Here is a 25174-nt window from a genome sequence, read left to right as displayed (position 1 = left end):
GCCAGGGAAGGAATTTACCGCAGTCTCCAGTACTAGCTGTTTATGATATGCAGCTGCTGCAACAAGAAAAATATCCAGCAACTACACCTTCATTCCAGCATGCTTTTCTGTACCAGGGTAGTTTTCACTGGACATGCGCAGCTTTTCTAATGCGTTTCTCCGTGAGAGCGGGCGATTTTCTATGGTGGGACTACGAGTCCCACAATGCAGTGAGAATAAACACACATGCGCGCGCGCCGGAGCCCTCTCTGTAAGCGGGTCAGTTTGAAGCTGTAAAGGAGCTCCATGGAAACAAGGCCGCGCGTTGCGTCAGGGGTGAGGGGACCGCTGTCGCCGATGCTGAGCGCCGGGGGGAGCGGGCCGTTCCTGCGGAGGGCTTTGCGTTTCTAGGGAGCGGGTGAGTTCCAAAATAGGGTTGAAGTGGCTGGCGTTGGGTATGCAGGCAAGCAGAAGAAAGTGGTCAACAGGTGGTCACTGGTAGAAAGGTAGGCTGGGTGGGAGTCACAGATGCAGGGAATGGATGGAGCAGGATGAAAACTATCAAGAAGGATCTTGCTGGGTCAGATCGTCGTTATCTTCAGCCTGCAGGAGGGGCCAGCCAGATGCCCTTGGGAAACTTAAAAGCAAAGGCATCGCGGTGAAGTGGCCGACCATCCACTCTGTTGTTTGTCCTTAGGATCTGTTTGATGAATAACATACAAAGCTGGTTTATGCTGCCATGTCGGGCTTTTTTAGTTCATCTAGCCCCATATAGTCTGCTTCTATTCTGATTTGAAGTCACTCTCCAAGGTCTAAAGCAGGGATCTTTCACCACCCTCTGCTACCTGAACCTTTTCAGTGAAGACACCAGGGGTTGAACCTGGGATAGAGTGCAAAGCCTGTGTGGTCTCTGCCACTGAGCTGTGGTCCCTACTCCAGTAATGGGAGGTATACTGCTTCTGAAGTGGATGTTCCAAATCAATTAAATTAATTGTGTGTTGTACAAAGAAGTATTTCCTTTGGTTTATCCTCCATCTGTTGCCAATCAGCTAGAATGGATGGCTCTGAGTTCTAGTGTTTTGAGAGACAATAAGATCTTTCTCTGTTCATTCTTTCCATGTTGTTAATAATCTTGCTATCTGATATGCGCACTAGTTGCCTTCCCCTTTCAGCTAAAAAGTCCCAGCCTCTTGAGTTTTTCTTCAGAGGAAAGACATTCTTAAGCCTCGGATTATTTTGCCATGTTCACTCATAAGTATGTCCCATTGGGTTTTAATGGTGTTTACTCCCATGATGGAAGTCTGCATAGGATTGCAGGTGTAGTTCTTTTCTGTGCTCTGTACGCATCTATGGTGAAGCTTTGCTGGATGTGTGGAATGAAGCCCCTAATGCAGAAGGAACTGAGTAGTTTAAAACGGAACATTTCCTGCATCTATGTGGAGGTCTGTACTGTATGTAGGTTCCCAACATTTGAAGACTGACCCTGCTACTCATGCTACAATTTGGCTAGGCTGCCTTTTCCTGTGAGATGGAATAATTAAACTTTTGCTCACTGTGTGTTTTTCCAAAAAGAAGAGAGAATGTTAGGGTCAAATAGGCAATGTTTGCAAGTAATTTCTTGCAGCCCAATCTTATGCACATTTACTTGGAAATAAATCCCATTGAATTCCAAGTGAGTGCACATAATTACTTGAACTAAGACAAACATGCACATGAGTGTACTACGTATTTAGTTTTGAGGACAATAACCTGTCTTGCTAGTTTCCTTTCTGTCACTATAAAGATTCATGGAAACTTGTGGGATGAATTTAATTTTTTTAAAAAAATCTTACTAATATCTGCATTGTGCACTTGCTTTTTTTTTTTTTATAGAATCTACTCTGTTCACCTTAGCTTCCAGAAAAGAAAGGAGGCTTTGCTCTTACCATCTTATAGCTCATATTTACATTACAGACTTACTTTCACCATCTTCTGGAATTTATGTAAACTATAGACTATAGATACTTCCTCTTTCTCGGGAACTGTTGTTCCTAGGAGGGGACATTGGGATTTCTAATAGATAATTTTCAGCATCTTCACCAAAGTATAATTCCCAGGATTCTTAGGGAAAAGGCATTGCATAAATATCCCCCTGGACCCTGTTAGAGGCATAATAATCTAACTGATCCAGTTTATTTTGGGTGTTCTGCTTCTCTCTCTCTCTCTCTCTCTCTCTCTCTCTCTCTCTCTCTCTCTCTCTCCTGGCTGATCAAGAGGTTTTGAGGTCCTCATTAACTACTGGATATCTATAACTTGATGTTGCTTGCAGTTAATTGTTGAATGCTGAAACCGTGATGGCAAGACCAATAATTTCTCCAGTGAATATCCAATCAACGGCTCCTGAAACCTTTGTGGTGCTGAACCAGAGGATGAGAGTAGTTGAAGAGCAGACAAATGCACTTTTGAGGGATCTGCAGGCACTGGGTGTAAACGGACACAGGTACAGTTGAAACTGATACTTTGCAGCACAATCCTTTGAATATTTACTCAGAACGAAGTTCCATTGTGATCAACGGGGCTTATTACGAGGAAAGTATACTTAGGATTGCAGCCTTAATTCTGCATTTTCCTTGCTTTGCATTCTCTTCTGTCTCTCAGAATTTCTAACTTGGCCTCTCTTCCCTGTGTCCAAGTTATTAAGAAGCTGATCTATTCTGGTTTAGTCAAGTTTCTGAATCAATAGTGTATCAAGTTGAAGTGGTTAAGTTTTCTTTGTGGATGTAGGGTACTAAAGTGAATGAATACAATATAAGATGACCAAAAAAATTGATATGTTTATATTTGTATGGCTGTGCAATATTATATGTTCTCTGTATGGTTCATTTCAGCTTAGACCAAACTTTAAATGGTATGCGGAGAAAAATATCTAAAAACTCTGTAAAATATGTTTATGCTAGTATATACACAGTAGCGTTAAGAAAAATGATACCTTGCAGTGAGGCTCTATGGTTCAGTGCAAATGTAGTGCTGCTAATCCCTTAAACATAGTTCATAGATCCATTCTGGCCCTACAATATTATAACTGCACTGATGTCCAACTATAATAAAAGCGAAACCATGAGATTACCATTGTTTTCGAGCACTCACTGTATTTGATGAGAACTCGCAAATATACACATTCTTTGGCAATAAGCTGAAAATATGGTAATCAGCTAAGACCATGATGTTTATCTTTCTTCAGATTATGCTTGGCTTTGAATAGTGTGTATTCATTTCTAAAGGCCCACTTTCTCCTTTATGAAGAGCTATCTAAAGGCAGGGTCCAAGGTCTGTGTTAGCCTTGAATGTTTTTTAGTGGTTCTTGGGTAAGAACTCCCTTTCACATGTGTAGGTTATATTCTTAACCAGACGTAGCCAATGTGGTGTCCTCCGGATGTTGTTGGACTACAACTCCCATCATCCCTGACCATTGGCCTTGCTGCCTGGGGCTGATGGGAGTTGGAGTCCAACAGCATATGGAGCCACCACTTTTGCGATTCCTGCCCTAAACTGTAAAAACCACAGTTTGAAGTTGGCTTGTTTCAATAAACAATAGTTGAGACTTACCCCAGTTTGACCAGTTTGGAACATTACAACAAACTGTGGTAATTAAAAACAGAAGCCTCTGAGCATCTTCTTATGGCTGTGCTAGGGGGGCGGGAGCAGATGGGACGGAGGCTTTTTCTTGTAGCTCTAAACCTTGGTTCAGCTTTATATCCAAATGAACATACTGTCTCTTTGTATGTACACCTTTCATGGGTTCCCTATTGGTGACGACAGATTTCCTGCTTTCAGAGATGGTGAGTCTGTTGTCCCCACATGCAGCATTTTTTCCCATGACAACTATTTAAAGGGTATTTAGGGACACTTCCCCTAAACAATTTGGAATGCTAGATACGTTTCGCCTCTTAGCTGTGATCCAGATTGCAGCCATGTAGATGTGTACTTAATATCAAGCATGTGTGGAATCCAAATGAATGGTCATTCTGTTTCTTCCAGTATGGACCTCTTCCCTTCAAAACCCTCAGAGAACTCTGAAGATCACCAATCCATCAGACCTGTCCAAGCCCGAGTGGCATTTGTTGGCACAAATGACACACTGTGGCAAACCTGCGAAACTCTTGTGAATCGGATGTGCCGGCTCGAAAGTGTTGTGCAGACCCTGAAACTCAATATGTTCCGGCTGCAGACAGAAAAAGAGCTGAATCCAAAGCATGCAGGTACTGCAGGAAGGGAACTGAAAGCTGGTGCATATAATGACACCAGATGCCTTTATCCTTTCCTTCCAGTGTGTACCTTTCTGTAGTCCTCTCTCTAGCAGCAGTTCCTCAACCGTGTGCCACAAGTGAGCTTCTCATGGGCCACAACAAATTAATTTACTTAATTTATAGGTCAGTGTAAGCCAGTGTGCTGTAGTGGTTAGGTGTTGGACTACAACCTGTGAGACCAGGGTTCAAATCCCCACACAGCCATGAAGCTCACTGGGTGACCTTGGGCCAGTCACTGCCCCTCAGCCTCAGAGGAAGGCAATGGTAAACCACCTCTGAATACCGCTTACCATGAAAACCCTATTCATAGGGTTGCCATAAGTCGGGATCGACTTGAAGGCAGTCCATTTCCATTTTGTGAGCCCAAAGCAGCTTCGCCCAGAAGCAGTTGCATCTCTGTGACTCACTGCTCAGGCTTTGCCACCTCTTAATCTGTCTTGACTTTCAGAGGGTAATGCTGCTAGGTCTCTGCATCAGATGTGACTGGATATTTAGTTGTTTTCAAAGTAGCAACATGTGCTCCATGAAGGATGTAGGCTCAGAAGAGCGGTGTGTGCAGAACCACCAGGAGGTCTCCTTGACTAGCAGGTCACTCTGAACCAAAATTGGAGAACCTTTTTCGACCCAAGGGCTCTTGGCCAACTCTCCGGGGGCTGCATGTCAGTGGTAGATGTGGCCAAATAAAAGTGAGTGTGGCTGCCACGTGCACTGCAGACATCTTGCACTTTTGTTTATTTTATTTAAATATTTATAAACAGCACTTGTGTAAAAATACAACAAGGTGGTGTGCACCATACAAAAATGACAAAAGCTATACATTGAAAACACACCCCTCTTTGACACAGCAACCGGATAGCTAGTAGTAAACCAAACCCCAAAAAGGTAACACAAGGAGCAGACACACTTCTTTGCCGCTGTGAGGTGGAGAGATTGCTGGGACGTCCGATGCTGCCACTGTCAGGAGCACTTCCTCCTCCTCGAGAGGAAAGGAAACATATATGCCCACCTTCACTGCTTCAGGACAGGGGGAGATCACTAGAAGGGCAGCTGCTGCCGCCCCTTCTAAGGACTTCTTCCTCCTCCTCCTTGGGGAATGCTCAGGAATATTTGTTGAACCTGGGCATCCTAGGTAATGAAGTGGAGATCATAGGTGATGAAGATTCCTAGGAGCACTCTGAAAATGCCCCCGAGATTCCCAGGTACTCCTTAGTAGGATAAAGCACGTCTTAGGAGGGGAAGCAGTAATGGCAGTCTCTATGCAATATGGGGTTTTTTTTCTTCCAAAAGCAGTGCGGCCACTGATAAAATGAGTGGAAGGGCTGACAGGCCACTCAGGAAGGCTTGGTGGACTGATTCTGACCTGCAGGGTTCCTCACCCCTGCTCTGAAACTTTTAGGGTGTAATTGTTGGTTGGTTGGTTTTATATCTTGCCCTTTCTCCCAGTGGGAGCCCAGGGTGGTAATATCGAAGTATACCTCACATTTTAATCCAGAAAAAAAATAAAACGCAATGATCTTGGTTCTTGGAAGTCTGGGAAGCACCACTCAGTATGATGCAGCCCATTTTTTCCCCTTGCTGTCTTGCAGCCAATTTAGAACAGCGCCTGAACACAATACAGGAGGAGCACATAGAAGAATTAAAGGTGCTTCAAACGGAGGGGAGAATGTTATGCCACCAGCTGAGGGAGTCGCGGGAAGAGGAGGAAAAAGCCAGAGATCAAGTGCAAAGGCTGAGTGCTGCTCTGGAGATTGCAACTGCAACAAAGGTACTGAAGCTTGTGATGATCTGCTCAGTTAATGGATCCTCACTCCCAGTTTTGTACATCGCTCCTGCTATACTGCTAACTTTGAAAGGATTGCTTCATGTTTATATACTCCAGGCTTTCAGCGTGTATCTTACAAAAAATGGGAATGATCGAGAGTTGCTTTTCTTCCACCATCTCTCTCTAAATGGGCTGTTTTCAGAGGGGCTTGAAATCTTACGGCTGCAGTTGTATTGAAGAGTGGAATACAAATCTGACTCTCTCTCGTGGTCCAGTTGCATATATAGAACAGTGAGAATATTGACTTTCACTGGGTCTGTCGGTAAGATGGGTTTCTAGCCTTCGTGTTTGAGACAAAGCCAGAAAGTACATTGCTATTTCTTGCTAGCACTTGCTAAATAATGTAGGTTACACTTCCTGTAGCTGGAGGTGAAGTTTCTCTATTAAAAACAATTCTTGGTTTGCCCCTTTGTCGCTGTGTGCCTAGTCCCAATTATTAACCCTATTCCTTTTTGCAGGGAACTAGACTTTGTTCTAGTACTGAATTCTGGAAAAATTATTAATATTAAGAAAATGTATTAAGATAGAATTGTGCTCAAATTGCCCAGTTTATATTTTTAATTACAAAATATGAGTTGGAGGCAAGTGCTTTTTAACAGCCTACCCAGTTCCTAAATTGACTAATAGTAGGAGTAAAATTGCAAAACACAGAGCCTCATAAAAATTGTGCCATTTTATCTCCCACATCCAAGTGTCAGGAAAGTTTGTTGGACCCACTGCTAAGTTGGAGAGTAATCAGGATGGGCTACAAAGAGTCCAGCTTCACAAAAACATATTGTGCATTCAACCACAGTTGAGTAGTCATGTAGCGCTATTGGTTTTTGCAGAGAGATGTAGCCATTGCCGCAGATGAGTTGAGGGCAACAAACAATAAGATGAACCAAAAACTGCAAAAGGTAAGGGCAGAAGGGTATTTGGGTGGTCACAGGGGAAAGGAAAAAAGTGACAATGTCATGCTTCCTAGCAATCCACAAATGCATTACATGACCATCAAAACTAGGGAATAAATCTGTTGTGGATGCTCAGTTAGTTCTCCATGATGTGCCACATGGCCTGGGGAGGTTGTTTCCCTTTCAAGGGCTACCCCGTGTTTTGTCTATTCGAGATGAAACAATTTCAGGCTAAGAATAGGTGTAGCATATCTGCTAAGAACATTCTGGCACCCTTCTGTTGTGATAGGCAAATTAAGATAACTGTATGCATTGTGTCCCTCAGGCTCAGGTTTCCAGTACTCCCCCCCCAGTCCTGAGCATGTTGATTGTCCCAGAGGGAGAGTAGAAGTTTAGATTCATACACCAACAATGTCCTTGTCCTAGTGTAAAATAGAACTGGTTTTCCAAACTCTTAATTTACCACTTGTAGCTAACTGAGAAGGTGTCCAAGGAGTCTAGCACGCGGCAGTCTTTGGAAGAATCCCAAGCAATTCTGCTTTATCAGATGCATGAAATGGAAGTGTCAGTGGAAAAAGAAAGGAAGCAGGTTGGTGAAGCACAACAGCACTCATTCTTTTAGGATTGCCTGAAACAATGCAGTTTGCAGGCTATTGACAGGCTACTATTGGTGCAAAAAGTTACACCAGCATACTGTTGATATTAAATATTAAAATATTACCACAACTACAATTCACAGGTATAATAAATCCTAATATAAATCTTAAAACATAAAGTCTAGAACTCTTTTCCAATTCTATCGCATGATCATCCTCTGCTGTGTGGGCAGCTCTGTAAATGTACATTGTTGCACACCTGTTAGAAGATTCCTATAGGAAGCATATTCAACACTCCTCATTCCCTGGCTGGTCTTCAGTCAGCTGCATGTTGTGCCAACAACCCTGCAATACATTGGCCATTACTGTGAATGTGACACCCTCCTGTACCTCCAAATGGAGGGATCCAGAAACCTGCTCCTGACCAGGCCTCCAGTGCATTGGCTGGCTGCTCAAGTGTCTTTGTGAGAATAGTCTGCATGTCCGCATCTTGGAAAGGAATGGTCTTGATACTCTCCCTAAAGCAGGCCTACACAACTTATGTCCTCTCAAGCTGCCCACAGCCCACCAGCCATGTATCGTGGCACACCAGGAGTTCAATTAACCTGTTATCTTATTGCTGCTTGACTGGAAATGCAAGAACAGGGTAGAAGCCACAATATGTGGCTGATGGGCTGTATTTGACTTGGTGAGTCATAGGTTGTATAGGCCACCTTAGGGGGATCTTGGGAGCAGCACACTCGGGAAGGGATGCATCATGGACCTAGATTTTGTTTTTAAAATCCTCTGATTGGACTGAACCTGAGTGATGAGTAATCAGGGCCTAGCTTAGCTGTTGATGCAGAGGGTGCTATGGTTCACAGGAATGTAGGAAGTTGCAGTATATTGAATTGGACCATTGGTCCATCTACCTCAGTAGACTGGCCTGCAGGGATCCTTTCCAGGCCTATCTGAAGTTGCTGGTGTTCAATCTGGGAACTTTTGCCTGCAGAAAATGGGCTCTGCCACTGAACTACAGTCCAAGCTTTGTGGTGCTCTCACCCTGAGCCTTAAGAATGGGAGAGGATGGTATAAAGCCAGATTAATAATTTTAAAACCTTTTGGCTGCAAATATTACAATTTTAGCTTTTTCATTCTTCATCTTTCTAGCCTGAAGAAAGGCTTTGGCTGGTGGTTTTGTGTGTTTTTAAAGAAATGACTGAATGCATTATTTGGATTTCATTACAGGTTCACCTTCTGCAGCAGGACTGTAACAGCCTACGTCAGGATATTCAGATATCTCGAGAGAGGCTGCAAAAGGAAGAAGAGAGGACTGTCCAGCTGGAACAGCACTGCAAACAGCTTAAAGCTGATCTAGGTATGGGAGTTGTTTTTAGATCTTTTGAGTTGTTTACACAACCATGTATGCAATTCCTGTATCCTTAATGAATGGCAGTTTAATGTGTGAAGTGGCTCAATTGAAAACCATTGTGAACTGCAGGTTCTAACTGTGATAGTAAATCTGTGATGGCCCAGTCACATGTGAAAGAATGGTGAGACAGTTCAAGCTCTAGAATGGACTATTTGGATGCCCTTTCTCCCTACTTGATGAAGTGGGAAAATATATTTTACTAGAGTTGAAGCCTAACCATAGGATGTCCTATACATCTAAACAAAAACAATTGTTAACATTGGAATGAAGGAATTGCAATACTAGTGGAAAAAATATCAACAGACTGAATGAGCACAAATATTTTTAGTGATGACACAATACATAGCAAGTAGTTGTGCAGCTGGCTTCCAAGGATTTTATGGTGATTGTTGGAGGTGTTGAAAAGAGGATTATTTCAGCTATGAGTGAATTGCTTCTTTGCTGGCTGTACAGAGATGAGGACATTCCATGTGACAATCTGTGCTACAAGGAAAATATGCCTCTGAGATTAATGACTGTTTTTTGGAAAGGACAGAGGACTCAGTTCTCTCTATATTTAAAAACTGCTACATGGAGGTAAGAAGAATTGTAAACTGATGATCAGCCAGACAATCACAGAGTTGAAGGAGGCCTCGTAGGCCATCTAGTCTAACCCCTACTCATTGGTGGAATTCCAAAGCTAGAGCATTTCCAGCTGATGGCAGTCTAGATTCTCCTTGAAGACCTCCAACAGGAGAGCCCATCGCTGATCTGGGCAATTGGTTCCATTGTCAATCCGCTCTGAGTGTCTTGACTTTTAAGAACCCTTTACCAATGGAACCCATTGCCTAAAGAGACATTGACTTTCACTTGCTGGAGGTCATCAAAAAAATACAGATGATCTAGTTCATTGTTCTCCACCATTGGGACTCCAGATTGTATTGTACTACAACTGCCAGCATCCCAGACCATTACCTAAGCTGGTTGAGGATGATGGGAGTTGTGGTCCAACAACGCCTGGGGATCCAGGGTTGAAGAACACTGATCTATTTCATCTTGATGAGCTGCTACAGATTTTCATCAACATTTTACAGGACTGGGTAACCTTTTACAGGATAAGCTGCAGTTGTTAGGGAGAATGCGCTAGAGGTTCTCTAATGGATCATTCTCACCAGGTTCATTTATGAGTTGAAATACATCTTCATGCAAAAATGAAAGACATACACTACTCTGGCTTCTGTAAAAGCATTAACAATCAACAGCCCATCAACAGGATATTACTCAGAAGGAATTCCCTCTGAGTTCAGTGGAAAGTGCTTACAAATAAATATGCATAAGACTACAGCTGGGAGGAAGGGCAGGATATAAATCTAATAAATAAATAAAACGATACAGCTGCTGCTCCTGGTTTAGGATTACTATTAAAAAGTCATTTAATATTTGCCCTTGCTTGTCCATTGAAAAAGGAATTCTAGGGAAAAGAAGCATGTCACAGCATTTATTTTTCAACAGAGTTCTGTATCTAGTATTTTGATTTTTAAAAATAACATGTTACGTGATAATGGTTAACATTTTGATTAATAGCTACAAAATTTGTGACTCTTGATTTTTGCGGGTTCTGTTCTAGAAGCCCGAGAGAGTACCATTTCTAAGCTCAGCGAAGAAGGAAAAGTAAGTTGAAAAAGTGAAATCTTGAATTGGGCAGAATTGTATTCCTTACATTTTTGAAAGTGTCTTGACCCCATCCGTATCTATAGTTCAGGTAAGTGCAGATGATATAGTGAGCGCTAAGGCTAATTATTCAAGAGCTGCACTCATTTAACTGGACTGCCCTATTATACAAAAGATGAGATGGGGAAATGGGATATATTGACATACCTGGGTTGACCACATGCAATGCTTTGCCTGTTTAAAACATTTTTTCCCTGGGAGAATTTGTTTTTCTTTTCCTTTAGACTGCACAGCTGTCTCTGAGCAAAGAACATCAGGAGAACATGCAGCTGCGATCAGAAATAACTGCTTTGCGAGAAGTGGCAGAAAAAATGCAGGTATGAAAAAAAAAGTTTTTTAAGGCCTCTGTTCAAAATTATGACTGGTACAAAAGATAAATGTTTTTGCAAGGTCTGGGTAAATTTTGTTTGTTTCATTGTGGGGGTGGGGCTGCTTCTGAGAACTGAGTTTCTGAGTAATCTGGACTGGGTTTTTTTTAGGAAGGCTACTGGAAGGTTTGGGATGGGGAATAATCACCACAGAAGACTGGCCAGTGCAGGTTTGTCCAGTGGGGCAAATGGGGTGCTGCCCCATCTTCTTCAGTCTGCCATAAGCCAGCCCCCACTTACCAGCCTTGGCTGTCAGCTTACTCCTGTGTAGTGTCAGTTTTGCCCTTGCAGAACCCAGCAGGGAGGAGGACAAAACTAGAACGAATCTGCCTGTCATTGGCTTCGGCTCCACCTGGTGTTGGTCTTTCTGCCTTCTGCCCCACCAGGCTGGGTGGGCATTAGCCATCACTGAGACTGCCATAGAGCTGTGCAGGGAACTGCAGCTCTGTCTCAACTGAAAGCCTTACCTGTTCTTCTTTCACCAGCCGTTCAGAAAACACCAGATACCGCTTACCCATGCATTCTCAGTATTAGGGTTGGCAGGTCAGACCCAAACCCTGAGATTTCAGGGGCGGGTCCTAGTGATGTCATGGGGAGTGGTCCCTCTGCAATGATATCCATATCAAAGCAGGGTGGGAAACCCTTGCCTGCAATTCCCTGCCTGCAATTCCCTGCCTGCCTTTTAACGCGGCTGCTCCTTTACAGACTTCACCCTTCACTGCAGAGAGAGGTTTGAGAAATGAGTAAGAGTTAAGAAGATTCTCTACTCTTTCCTGCCTACTCTGTGGGCTGCTATAAACTCACTTTGACAGCCAACCCAATTCCAGTGAGTAATAACTGGCATAAAGAAAACACACATGGTTTGCTCTACCTTCACAGACAGTAGATTGGGAACAACAGCAATTGAAGCCACACTTCCCAGTATGTGAATTCTCTTTTACCACTATTGGGCAAGAAACAAATTATCATGCAAATAACAAGGTGCATCATCAGTGGGTCTAAGGGGGTTGAGCTAACCACATGGGACCACTGTTGTTGCTTCTATGGATATAAGGGAGTGAGGTCAGAGGTAAATGAAATGCAATAGAAAAACAAAAACAAAAGAGAGTGATGATTTCTAAATGCAATACTGTACAAATCACAACATGATTCCTATGAGTAAGACAGAAAACTCACCATCAACCATTCAAGGTTCCTAACCAAAACTAAAAAAGCCTGGCAGCCAGTCAGCCAAGGTCACAGAAATCCGCATGCGGCACAACCTGACCCAGGGGCTGCATTTAGTGCAGAATGCTGCAGCACAATTGCTGACATGAGTGAGACCCTATCAGCACATAATACCTCTGCTCTGAAATCTGCACTGGTTGTCTATTTACTACCAGGCCAAGTTCAAGCTGTGCTTTCCATGTTATGGATGCCACATAGTACTTGTTCTGCTCTTGTAAGAAATCAATCCTTTAGTGTGGCAGTACCTACAGAACTCCCTGCCTATTTACATTAGTCAGACTCCTTCATTGTACTCATTTTGGCACCTGCTAAAAACAGTTTTGTTTAGACAAGCCTACCCAGGCATATAGAAGCTATTATGTTGTTTTATCTATTTTTAACTCATTGTTGGTTTTATTATTTTAAATGTTTCTAAATACCTGTCTTTAACTGTTTTTTCCAATAATGTTATTGTTTTTTCTATAAACCACTTTGAGATTTTTTACAATAAAGCGGTATACAAATGTTGTAAATAAAATACATAAATATATTTTGGAGTCCCTGTGGCCCTTGGGTCTTTTTCCACTTTTAGGAACAAAGGAATCTGCCTTATACAGACTCAGGCCATTTGGTACCATCTAGCTCAGCACTGGTGATATGCACTAGCATTGGCTATCCAGGATTCCAGGCAATAGTCTCTTCCAGAGATTGAATTTTGGACCTTTGCATGCAAAACATGTGCCTTACCACTGAGCTACAGCCCTTCCCCTGTTTAAAAAAGTATCTTTTAAAGTGGTTCTTTTCAATTCACTAATGAATGCACAGCATGCTAGGGCAGATCCACACCATGCATTTAAAGCACATTCAACATACAATTAAAGAACATGAATCCCACCACAGAATCGTGGAAACTGTAGTTTGTTAAGGATGGTGGGAAGTATAACTGTGAGGAGGAAACTACACTTCCCAGGATTCTTTAGGGGAAGTCATGTGCTTTAAATGTGAGTTAGATATTCCTTAAATGTATTATGTGGATGTGCATTACTTCATAAACTTTGCCTGCATATATATCATTTTAATTAAATTTTAAAATTGAAATAAGCTACAAAGTGTACTGGGTGACTATAGGCTATGCACCATCTCTCAGCCTAATCTGCCTCTCAGGGTGAAAATAACAGAGGGGAACCATGACCACCCCAAGGAAGAAGGGCACACTTAAAATGTAGAGGAAATAATAATTTACAACCATAATGTGAAATCAGATACTGTAGATATCAAGACATAGTATGAAGAAATACTTATATAAGCATGAATGTCAAAGATGTTTATTATTTACACAACCTGTAAGTATATTTATAGTGCAATCCTATGCATGTTTACTCAGAAGCAAGTCCTAATGTATTCAATGGGGCTTATTCAGACAAGGAAGCATGCACAGGACTGCAATTTAGTGATAAGGAACTTTACTCAACCAATCCAAAATTCAGAATCATGCCACATTAAGCTGTTTTACAACTCTGTTATACTTGTTTTATGGTTATTGGATTTTAAATGGCTTTATTTCTTGTGAGCTGTCTTGGTTTCCAACCCTACCTCACAGGGTTGTTGGAAATATTCCATATACACACACACTGAAGATGTAAAAATTCATACACCCCATATAATAGTTTATTGTCAAAACTAGTTGGTCATTGCAGAACATTTTTTAAAGTATTAATTTCCTGCCAAATAAAAGCAGTGACACCTACTTAAGTCCTGCCTGCTTTAAAAAAAAAAAAGATTGAAGGGGGAGAGAAAGATTTACAACACAATCCTTTTCTATTTTCACTCAAAAGTCCCATTGATTTTCAACACAATCCTCACCATGTCTACTCAAAAGTAAGTTCTACTGAATTCAACGGGGTTAACTCCCAGATATGTGGAATTAGCATTGCAGCTTTACTCCCAAAAAAGCTTCATATTGGGGAGGTTTTCAAAAGAGGTTTTGAACTTGACAAATAAACTGCCCTCTTCAACAGTCCAGTAAAGTTTGACTCCTTAATTAGAAAAGTATAACAGTGCAGCATGTACACTTTTAAAAATTCTGTTCAAAAATTATTTGAAAGATAAAATATATAATATGCCATTTTTGCAGTATTTTTATTATAATGATAAAAAATGTTTACTGTGAATGCCTACCAAGATCCTGCTGTGCTTCTGTTGTAGTGCAACCCTATGTATGTTTACTCAGAAGCAAGTCCCAGTTCTGTACAGAGAAAGTACTCTTTATGCTGTTGAAAGCTATATATTTACTAAATTCCTGATGTGAGCCAAGCAGGAAAAGGAAACTGTTCTCAGAACTTGAAATGGGGTTTAGGTATTGCCTGGGGGTCAACAAATCTTGTCAATCACAACCCTGACTTCACTTTTTGGCGAAAAACTTGAAAGGGCAGGGATTAGCGGAGCCAGTACTAACCGAAAGGGGTGCTGCTGACATTTTGGTTTATATCTTTTGAACCAGACCACCTAGAAACTTTTTTTAAATGAAAGCTAAAAGTCCGAAGATTATGGTGACTCACCCAGAGACCTGGAGAGGACCCCCAAAAACCGGAGTCTCCAGGTGAAAAACAGAGACCTGGCAACCCTACTCAGTACGGATCTAGTGATCTAAGGCCTAGAAATCTGTTGTTGTTATTACCGACCTTTCACCATTAGTTTTTTTCTTAATGGAAGAAAGCTGGAAATAGCAATTTGATAGAGACTTCTAGTTATTGTTGTGGAAAGGCTGTGTGTTCTTTCATAGGTGCTTAATGAGCAGTTGACCCAACAGTGTGCAGAACTGAACGGCACCCTTCGAAAAGTTACCATGGAGAATGCTCAACTTATCTCAGATCATCAGACTGCCCTTAAGGTGGGGAGCCATTTTCATGTAGTACTTTACACAGTGTGGCTTATTAATTAATATGCTATGTGCAGTGTGTACACATCCTATAGCAGACATGTACTCGCTAATATTCTGTAGTATGTAAAGTGGCCTTCGTGTGGTAGGAGCAGAAGAACCTCCTATCCCTGGTCTGTGCATTGAGAAAGGGATCTATTCCAGATAGTTACCCTCTGTTCGTCCATTGAAGCCTTAAACCAGGGTTGGAGAACTGGTGGTTTGTGGGGCTTCCACAGCCAGGCCACAACAATCCTCTCCTTGCCCCCATCCGCACAGGTTTTAAGTTTGAAAAAAGCTTCGCATTGGAACAAATTGGCTTTTTTCAGCATAATTATGGTATGGGGGTGTTCTTGGGGGGATCATAAGAAGAGCTTCCTGGAATAGGTCAGTGACCCATCAAATCCAGCATCCTGTTCTCACAGTGGCCAGCCAGATGCCTGTGAGAGGCCTGCTAGCAGAACCTGAGCGCACCATCTGTTGTCTCCATGAAGATTCTCTCAACCAACACCCTGGCCATCGTGGCTGAAAAAAGCTAGCATACTTTTGGCGTTGAATATGGGGGGGGGGAGACTTGGGCCCCACCCACCACTGGCATATGCCTTCTGGAAGATTGACCAAGAGGGAATGCAGCCCTCCAGCCGAAAAACATTCTTCACCCCTGCAGCACACCTTTAGAATTGTATACTCTGGGAGTCCTTTTCAATCAGATGAGTCAACAGTGATTTGTTCTGGAAATCCCAGTAGAATACATGCTGCAAGTGCCCTTACAGCATTGTTTATCACAGAAGGAGAGTTAAGTACAAAGCTTCCGGCTTGCTTTCTTCCTTCTTGTATGGTGGTGTATCCTGTGGTCATAGGGCTGACCTCTTTAGTCCTTGCTTTCTCAGTCTTTGTCTGGACCACCCTTGTGGTAAGGGAATGGGGAGAGAAGTAATAGAGTGCCCTCTTGAAACCTGCTGTGTTTTAAAAAGAAAATGGGCTATAAAGACATATTAAATTTGGAACAAACTCTAAATGCCTTAACAAATTTGGCAGAAGCAAGCTCTTCTGTTCATTGAAAACTTTGGGGGGTTGCTTAATCATTGCATGGGCCTTCATCCTCTTTTTAGGTGGAGCAGGATAAAATTAATCAGAAACTGCAGGAACAAGACTCGATTCTGGATGCTGCCCGGGCCAGCATTGTGGGAGAGCTGCAGATTGTACAGAATGAAAAAGCTCAGCTCCAGAGAGAGATGTGAGAAACAAAACTGTGCTATTCTTTCCTGTGTGTGGCCTGGTTTCTTTTCTGTCCTGCTACCTCCTTTTTTCTTTTTTCTTTTTAAACTTAATACAAGCTCTACATCAGTCCTAAATGAAAAGTGGCTCATTCTGTGGCATGCATCTGCTGTCTGAAATAAGGGCCTTATGCTGTTTTTGAAGACTGCAAAACTGTAAGGCATTTGTGCATATTGCTCTGTTCTACAGAGAAGCCTTGTGTGCTGAGCATGCTGGCTGCAAGCAGAAAGCTTCCGAAATCGAGGAGAGTACGGCCGCCCAAAAGGAGCTCCTGGAGTCTACAGTTGCCAGGATACGGAGTGAACTGGATACAGCTCTACAGGAGAGAGACTCTCTGCTGAAAGAGAAAGAAAGACAAGAGGAAGAGGTATTGTGGATACTGGCCATGTGTGATTGATTGATTTATTAAATTTATATCCTGCCCTTCCTTCCAGTAGGAGCCCATGTTTGTATGTTTGAAATATTAGGTTGTACCCAACATTAGTCCTACTTGGAGTAAACCTGCTGAAGTTAATGGACTAATTTAGTTGGATGCTGATTGGCCATGAAATGGCTCTCTCCTTGCTTGGCAACACAGGGCGCTATGGCTTATAACTGTGTGTACAATGTCTCCTTTGGGAGAGAAAGATATTTCTGTATGAGCTTATGTTTGTGCTATCTGTCAGAGAAAATAGTACAAAGAACTAATGTACTCGGCACCTAAGTTATGAACTCTTACTAGTATTTGGGAGTCACTCTTCATTTCCTGGGGTAGGGATTGAAATTTGATAGATGTGTAAAGATATACAAACCTGGCATTCTATTTGCACAAATGTCTCCTTTCTTGGCCATTAACCTCTCTTCCATTATTGTTTTTTATTTTAAAAAGCTTTTGTTTCTGGCCAAATATATACCCTTTAATCATTAAATACCTAATGGATTTACTATTTTAAAGGGTTAAGGGATTTCTCCATCAGTGTCTTTCAAAAGCAAACTTTTTTTAAAACGCATCAATGTTATTGGTTGGTGTGTGTAGCAGGGTTGCCAATGTGGTGCACACAGGTGCATATGCACCCACAGCTTTCCTTCGTGCCCCATACACTGACATTAGGCGTGCAAGAAGCATTCTGTTGTAGCCAATAGAAGAGGTTGCACTATGTGCTTGGTTGCAGGATGTGCGGTGCCCATGATAGTTCCTCTCGTTTGCTAGTGAGCCCATGGGCCCAAAAGGGTTGACTTCCCCTGGTGTGAGGGCAACATGGTTAATTTGATCAGTTTGGGGTTATTTTAGAAAAATAAAAGGGGAGCCCACAGTCCTCCAAGGAGGAAGTGCTGGTGATCGGAGCCCTGTGAAGATCAGTAGTGGGACACGGAGGGCTAAACTGAAAGGAAGTGTGACAAGGAGCATTGGTACAGACAAAGCTAAATATAAACGCTTTCAGGTGGGATCTGGTAAGTTTTTATCTCATATATCTAGAGAGATAATATAGAAGAGCTTGGATCTTCATTTAGTGAGATTGATGACAGAGCTATTTTTAATATTTCCTGGCAGATGCAGAAAACAATACATGAAATAACACAAGAGAATAAAATATTAGAAGCAGAACTAACAGAAAATAAGGTATGGCATCGCTTCCATGACTGCTGACAACAGTAGGTTTTTTTCTATCACTTATACTCTGTTAGTATTAGGGATGTCATCAGAATTAACTGGATTGGAGGATTTTGGACTCCATCCTATGGCTTCCCATGAACTTCAGAAAAGTTAGAATAAACATGAGACTTCACTTGGCTTGGGACATCATTAGCTTTTGTTGGTGCACTGGCTCCTAGTCCAGCCTACTGGGGCTTCAGTATAAACATGACCAGGCTCTGTTATGAAGGCATAGGACTTTCAGTCATTTGCTTTTGGTTGTTAAATGGTTGCTTTTGCTGCTTAGGTGGATCAAAAGTCCATAGGTTAAAAGCACAGGGGGATGTTTTACTGAGGAAGTTGAGCACAGGAGGGTCAAAGGTTCATCCTATAAATCGGGCAATTAAGGAGAACTAGAAACTTAATCAGGAGTCTACTGTCCTTCTGTTTTGGCTAAAAGGTTGGGAATGAAAATATTGTATACAGGTCAAGCTAGAAAATAGGAAGGTTAGCTATGGAGTCAGGAACCTGAAGGGATTTGAAGAGCTGCGAGAACGAGAAAATACCACAACAAAGAACTGGAAGAGCACATTTGGGCACTGCAGCAGGAAGGAACCAGGAGAAGGCTAAAGAGAGACCCAGAAGATGAATACAAATGGACAAGTATTGGCTTAGTTAGGAAAACACTCTGGAATAGGTATCGTTGGATGCATTTGTCTCACTCTTTTTTTTAATTAGAGTAACTACTCAAACAGTAAAATTAACCTTTTTTCTAAACTATTTTTCTCAGCTTCTGAGACCTTAGTTTGAGACCTTGTTGTTCACCTCATGGATAATAACATCCTGTTCTATCCAGTATAGGAAGTAGGTTGAACCAATAAAGTCCAGAAGGTTAAAGGACTGTTTAGTGGAGACAGCCAGAGAAACATAAAGATATCTCTTTGGTGGTAGTGATAATGTTAATAAGACGGAGGACTTGGCTTAGCTGGTTTGTTTGCCTCCTTTCCGTCTCTCAATAGATACTACAGCCCCTCCTGTCACACATGTTAATTCTGGACATCCAGCTGCTGTTCAGGAATAATAAGATTATTTTCAGACTGTTTGGAGAGGACAGTCATCCTATGTCATTAGGGGTCCAAACCTTTTACATTGCCAAGGCCAGCACTTAACTAACAATATATCGAATACAAATGTTGCATAACTTCACACTATATATATTCCATGTACATACCTGAGCATCACAATGTGGCAACAATCTTGGATTAAAGGGCTGTGTTTATGTTGACAAATGGTACACTTAATAATTTATCATTAATGCAACTTTAGATAGTAATTTTAAATGTTAGCGAACTGCCTTGCAGATAACTGACAGTAGTCCATCTCCCTCTGCTGCTGGGTAAAGGTCTGGTCATACTTCATCTACTCTGTGGTCCAAAGTGTGACTATTATTTGTCCAGCAGCACAGGTGAAGAACCTATTTTGTTTGTTTTGCACTGGTTACCAGCTTGTTTTGGACTTAGTTCAAGGTACTGGTTTTAACCTTTAAAGCCCTAAACAGCTTGGGGCCATGGACTGCCTTCCATATATTCCTTCCAGCATGCTCCACTCAACCTCTGAGGGCTTGCTCTGGATTTCTCAATCAAATGAGGTTCAACACGAAACTACTAGGAGCAGGGCCTTTTCTGTGATGGCTTTCACCTTGTGGAATGCTTTTCCGTGTGAAATTCATCACTATGCTCTTAGGTGTTGGATTAAAACATAGTTGATCAAGAAGGCAGTTGGCTGCCTATTCTCCTGGCTTCTCGTAATAATGGTCTCTTTATGGTTGCATTTTGTGATATGTTTGTAATTTGATGATTTTTGTGTTGTTAAGAGGCTATTTTTGTCAGCTGCTTTGAGTTCCCCTGGCAAAAGGCAGGGAATAATAATAATTTCCCTTTTTTTTCTTTTCTTTTAAGTTGGAAATTGGTCCTCTGAAAGATATGATGAAGATGCTAGAAGAAGAGAACAAGAAACTTATGGAAAGAGAAGCTGCCTTGGAACACCAACAAGTAGTTCTCTCAAAGGGAGGGAGGGATATAATAATAATAATAATAATAATAATAATAAAACATAACCTATTATTGATCCCATAATTTAGAATGAGGGTTTCCCTTTAAAAAAAGTAATCTGTAAAAAGGGAGAATAACATATTGGAGCAAAAAATCTTAATTTCACATATACGCTTATGGGGTCTGAACTGGCGGTGACCGACCAGGAGAGAGACCTCGGGGTTGTAGTGGACAGCACGATGAAAATGTCGACCCAGTGTGCGGCAGCTGTGAAAAAGGCAAATTCCATGCTAGCAATAATTAGGAAAGGTATTGAAAATAAAACAGCCGATATCATAATGCCGTTGTATAAATCTATGGTGCGGCTGCATTTGGAATACTGTGTACAGTTCTGGTCGCCTCATCTCAAAAAGGATATTATAGAGTTGGAAAAGGTTCAGAAGAGGGCAACCAGAATGACCAAGGGGATGGAGCGACTCCCTTACGAGGAAAGGTTGCAGCATTTGGGGCTTTTTAGTTTAGAGAAAAGGCGGGTCAGAGGAGACATGATAGAAGTGTATAAAATTATGCATGGCATTGAGAAAGTGGATAGAGAAAAGTTCTTCTTCCTCTCTCATAATACTAGAACTCGTGGACATTCAAAGAAGCTGAATGTTGGAAGATTCAGGACAGACAAAAGGAAGTACTTCTTTACTCAGCGCATAGTTAAACTATGGAATTTGCTCCCACAAGATGCCGTAATGGCCACCAGCTTGGACGGCTTTAAAAGAAGATTAGACAAATTCATGGAGGACAGGGCTATCAATGGCTACTAGCCATGATGGCTGTGCTCTGCCACCCTAGTCAGAGGCAGCATGCTTCTGAAAACCAGTTGCCGGAAGCCTCAGGAGGGGAGAGTGTTCTTGCACTCGGGTCCTGCTTGCGGGCTTCCCCCAGGCACCTGGTTGGCCACTGTGAGAACAGGATGCTGAACTAGATGGGCCACTGGCCTGATCCAGCAGGCTCTTCTTATGTTCTTATGTTCACTGTGATGATGGATCACAGTGAAGGTCTCAACTTGAAGCTTGAGTGCTCTTATTAGGCCTGATAAGCAGTCCTTCAGATGGCCTTTGGTGCCCTAACCAGCCTCCATGCTAATTACTGAACTGTCTTCATGGTTAAGAGATGGATTCCCTTAGTAAAAGGGCAAGGGACTGGCTCAGTAATGGAGGCTGCTTTGTTGTGCCACTGCATCAGCCTCTCGCACTGTTCCTTCTAAATTAGTCGTGCCGGCGTCATTGGGTGTAGCAAGAAAAAAAGAATGGAGTGCTTTATGTTAAGAGAAGTGCATAATGGCGGTGGAACACATGGTCCAATGTTGCATTCAAGTGGAATTGACATTTTTGATGAAAATAAATCCCTCAGCATCTCTTGAGTGGGCAGTTTGGCTCTCTAATCCATGGGCTTGACCTCCATGGTGTATGGACTGTAGGTTTTTTTGTCTCCTGTTTTCATCCTGCCTGTATTCAAAAAAGGCTTTCCAACTATCCCTTGGACTATCCCTTGGATAGTCAAGTCATACCATGACTCAGCTTTCCTGCAGGTTGAGTCTGAAAGTATAATGACCTCATATCTCTTCCTTTTGGCTACTGATGTTCTTAGCTGAAGACTTCCGAAACGTGTTTATTTCCTCACTTCCATTTAAGTATAAGAAGAAGAAAATTACTGGGCCTGAGTGAGAAAAATATTATGTGATTTTGTGTGTGTATGACTTCTGCTTTTGTTTTCCCAGCATGCCCAGCAACAAGTAAAGCAAGTTCTAGAAGAGCTAACAGACAACAAAAATAAACTGGCATATGACAAAGGAAAACTTCAGGTATCTAAGCCTTGTAAAGTAAGATTGGCCACTCCATGAACTGCCTGTTTGTCTTCTTCCCCATTCTGTGGTCTTTGCTGTTTTCAGCCCAGTGAATAGTGCTGTGCTGCTTTTTCCTTGGTTGGAAAGAGCAGCTGTCATAGTTCTCCCCCCTATCTTAAAATGACATGGAGAAGGAAATGGAATTGTATGAGTCAGGATACTATGGCATTAAACTATTAGTGTTAGGAAGCCCGAGATGCAGTTTATTTATTCTATTTCTATGCCGCCTTTTGGCCAAAAGGCCCTCAAGGCGGCTCACAAAAAAAACAAAATACACATCAGGGGGAAAAAGACAGTGCACAAAAATGTAGATAACAAAATATTAACATTGTTAAGAAAACAAGGTACATTACAGGCCTGGAGATAATTCTGTCCTTAAAATGTAGTACTGCCACTTCAGGAATTTTGGTCCTCAAACATTGAGCAGCTGTTGCAAAGGATTCTCTCACCAACATCATCGGATTCTTCCCATGATAGAGAAGACCAAGGCCAGGATGTTAAGGGGCCAGATGGGGCAAAAGCATGAGAGGATGGCAAGCGGCAGGTAGTCCTGCAAGCGGCCCGGATCGTGCGGATTGGGGGTGGTGGCCGTGGAGGAGACGCGCCCCAAGCTAAGCCTCAATGGCGAGAGCGACGTGTCCTCCAGCTTCCCCTCCAAGCCGGATCAGTAAGGTAGGCTGTGGTGGCCGTTCCTCTCTGTCTCGCCCAGTGCTTCGTCATCCCCGCCGCTGGCTAAGAAGGCCTTGGGGGTTTGCCCGACGGCGGTCAGCAGCTTCTCCATCTCCTGGGAGTCTGCGGGCAGAGAGGAGTTGTGTTAGTCATGCAGCCATCTTTCTGTCTCTTGAAAGACTTCCAGGACACTACTATAGCTTTTGAGGGGGATCTGAAATTTGCTTTTGATTCTGGCAAGACTAAATTGGGCTTCTGTTGTGTTTTTCAGTTCCAGGTATATAGGTATGCCTATAAGCAGCAAAGCAATTGGAAACAAACAGATAGGCTTGATAGTAAGAATGTGTGTGGGGAAAGTCTAGCTTTAAAGGATAGCTTGGTTTTGGTATCTTGGAGAGTGATTATTTACAGAGGAAAACAAAAATGGAAATAAGTGTCTATGAGGATGAACCTAGCTAGGAAGTATACAGTTGTAGGAACATCAGAAGCTGCCCGAAACCACATCAGACCACATTTACTTGAAAATAAGTACCATTAATTTAAATAGACCTTATGGGATATATTCAGGATAACATTCATAGAATAGTTTGCTGGATGGAAAATAGAGTGCATGCACAAACACACTGAAATGTAGCTGTAAGCAGAGGGAATCCCCACCTTTCTTTTCATGATACAAACCCAAGGTGGCTTACATATGGTTCCCAGGTGGTCTCCCATCCAGGCACTAACCAGACCGGTGCTGGCCTCATGTGTCTTCAGACCATAGCCTAGGACCTATTCTATTCTATTTAACTAGTATAAAAGTTGTGTGTTTATGACCCCTTTTCTCTCAGTTTGGCATATGCTAGTGCCATTTCCAGATTGCAGCAATGTATTTTAGAAAGCTATGGCGCAGAGTGGTAAGTGGCGGTAACGCAGCCGAAGCTCTGCTCACGGCCGGAGTTCGATTCCAACGGAAGGAGGAAGTCGAATCTCCGGGAAAAGGGGTCGAGGTCCACTCAGCCTTCCATCCATCCGTGGTCGGTAAAATGAGTACCCGGCATATGCTGGGGGGTAAAGAAAAGCCGGGGACGGAACTGGCAATCCCACCCCATATATACGGTCTGCCTAGTAAACCTCGCAAGACGTCACCCTAAGAGTTGGAAACGACTCGCACTACAAGTGTGGGGACACCTTTACCTTTATGAAATACAAATTGTCTTTCATTTATCCTAGACTAGAGTGCAGCAGTTGGAAGAAGAGGTGCAGTCCTTCATGGATGCACGTTCAGAAAACAGTCAGCTTCGCAAGTTGAACACTGCCCTGGAGACTAAATTTAACCAGGTACTCCAGAAATGCATTCAGGAGCCTAACAGATTGTATACAGATAAATACAGCAGGGGTTGCCAACCTTTTTGGGATCCATGGGCACTTATGCAAACTGGAGAAACTGTCGTAGGCACCACACACACCACACAACTGATTCTATTGGCTATGACTGAATACTGTTTTCAAGCCTAATTTTGGCGCTGCGGAAGGTGTGTGTGTGTAAATGAGCCTATGGGTTCCAGGAAAGAACTCTGCAGATACCAACTTGGCAATCCCTGACTACTACCGTGTGATTTTCTTGTTTGTTTCTGCTGCGAAGGTAGTTCTGCTTTCCTTCCACTTTTACTCATATACTTGGCTCCAAATCCTGTGCTCCACTATTTCTCCTCCTCTCACCTTTCCCTGGCGTTTGTGGGAGGCTTTTGGCTTTTTGAAAGAATAGGCACTTGATATGTTGATTCAGTTAAATGTTTGTTCAACACTTTGGGGGGAAAAGGCGGTCTATTTAAAAAATGAAAACAAATTTGAAACACAGTTCTGGGCAAAGGGGTGGGAATAGCTTTGTGATTGTCATAAGGGACAGTCATTGTGCACTCTGGACAGCCAGCTAGTGCTGGAAACAGGAAGAACAAGTTACTTTTAGGCTTGATTCTCTGTGGAGACTTGTATGTCTGGCCCAAAAGGGGAATACAGATACATAGCAGGCTCACCCCCAACGCTGTGTTTGTCTAGCACCTGCAGTTCCCCCTTTTAGGGCCAACTGCAGTATAAGCACCAGTTTCTTTTGTTTTTTTAAATAGACTTCTGCACTGTGAAAAATTAGATTCTGCACTTCAAATATATTGTGCATATTTACATAAAGATCATTTGCATTATTACAATAGCAATGTATTAGCTTTCATCAAATTTGGAAACAGGGTTGAAAAAAACGGGTGCTAGAAGTCTTGGCTAAGATTTCTAAGCCTTGTTCAGGTATTGCTTGTACATTTTCCAGCTACTCTGCACAACCATGAGGATTAGAAATTAATAATTCTGGTTTTTAACATCTAACTTCTGTGCCAGGGTACAGATTCCATGGGTACTCGCGGACACATAGAATGCAGAGAATTCAGAAGAAATTGCTCATGGAAACTTAACTGTTGAAATGCAAAAAGCCCAAGAAGTTAGTTTCACC

General features: G+C 42.3%; 1 protein-coding gene across 1 annotated transcript in view; it reads left to right on the top strand.

Annotated features, from left to right (window-relative positions):
• Window positions 1-226: 226 nt before the first annotated feature.
• The window catches only part of CCDC150 (coiled-coil domain containing 150), a 38130-nt gene continuing 13182 nt past the window's right edge, over window positions 227-25174 (top strand). Inside the window, exons 1-16 of the mRNA XM_061608160.1 lie at window positions 227-397; window positions 2288-2458; window positions 3997-4217; window positions 5852-6030; window positions 6915-6983; window positions 7450-7566; window positions 8801-8930; window positions 10591-10634; window positions 10919-11011; window positions 15051-15158; window positions 16298-16422; window positions 16653-16830; window positions 17995-18063; window positions 20034-20126; window positions 21898-21981; window positions 23908-24015. Of these exons, the coding sequence (XP_061464144.1) occupies window positions 2313-2458; window positions 3997-4217; window positions 5852-6030; window positions 6915-6983; window positions 7450-7566; window positions 8801-8930; window positions 10591-10634; window positions 10919-11011; window positions 15051-15158; window positions 16298-16422; window positions 16653-16830; window positions 17995-18063; window positions 20034-20126; window positions 21898-21981; window positions 23908-24015 (1764 nt within the window). The 5' untranslated portion in view covers window positions 227-397; window positions 2288-2312. The remainder of the gene's footprint in view (window positions 398-2287; window positions 2459-3996; window positions 4218-5851; window positions 6031-6914; window positions 6984-7449; window positions 7567-8800; window positions 8931-10590; window positions 10635-10918; window positions 11012-15050; window positions 15159-16297; window positions 16423-16652; window positions 16831-17994; window positions 18064-20033; window positions 20127-21897; window positions 21982-23907; window positions 24016-25174) is intronic.

The sequence above is a fragment of the Rhineura floridana genome, chromosome 2, assembly GCF_030035675.1.
Source record: "Rhineura floridana isolate rRhiFlo1 chromosome 2, rRhiFlo1.hap2, whole genome shotgun sequence".
Classification (NCBI taxonomy): Eukaryota; Metazoa; Chordata; class Lepidosauria; order Squamata; family Rhineuridae; genus Rhineura; species Rhineura floridana.
The sequence above is the reverse complement of the archived record's forward strand: the minus strand, read 5'-3'. Positions and strand labels throughout refer to the sequence as shown.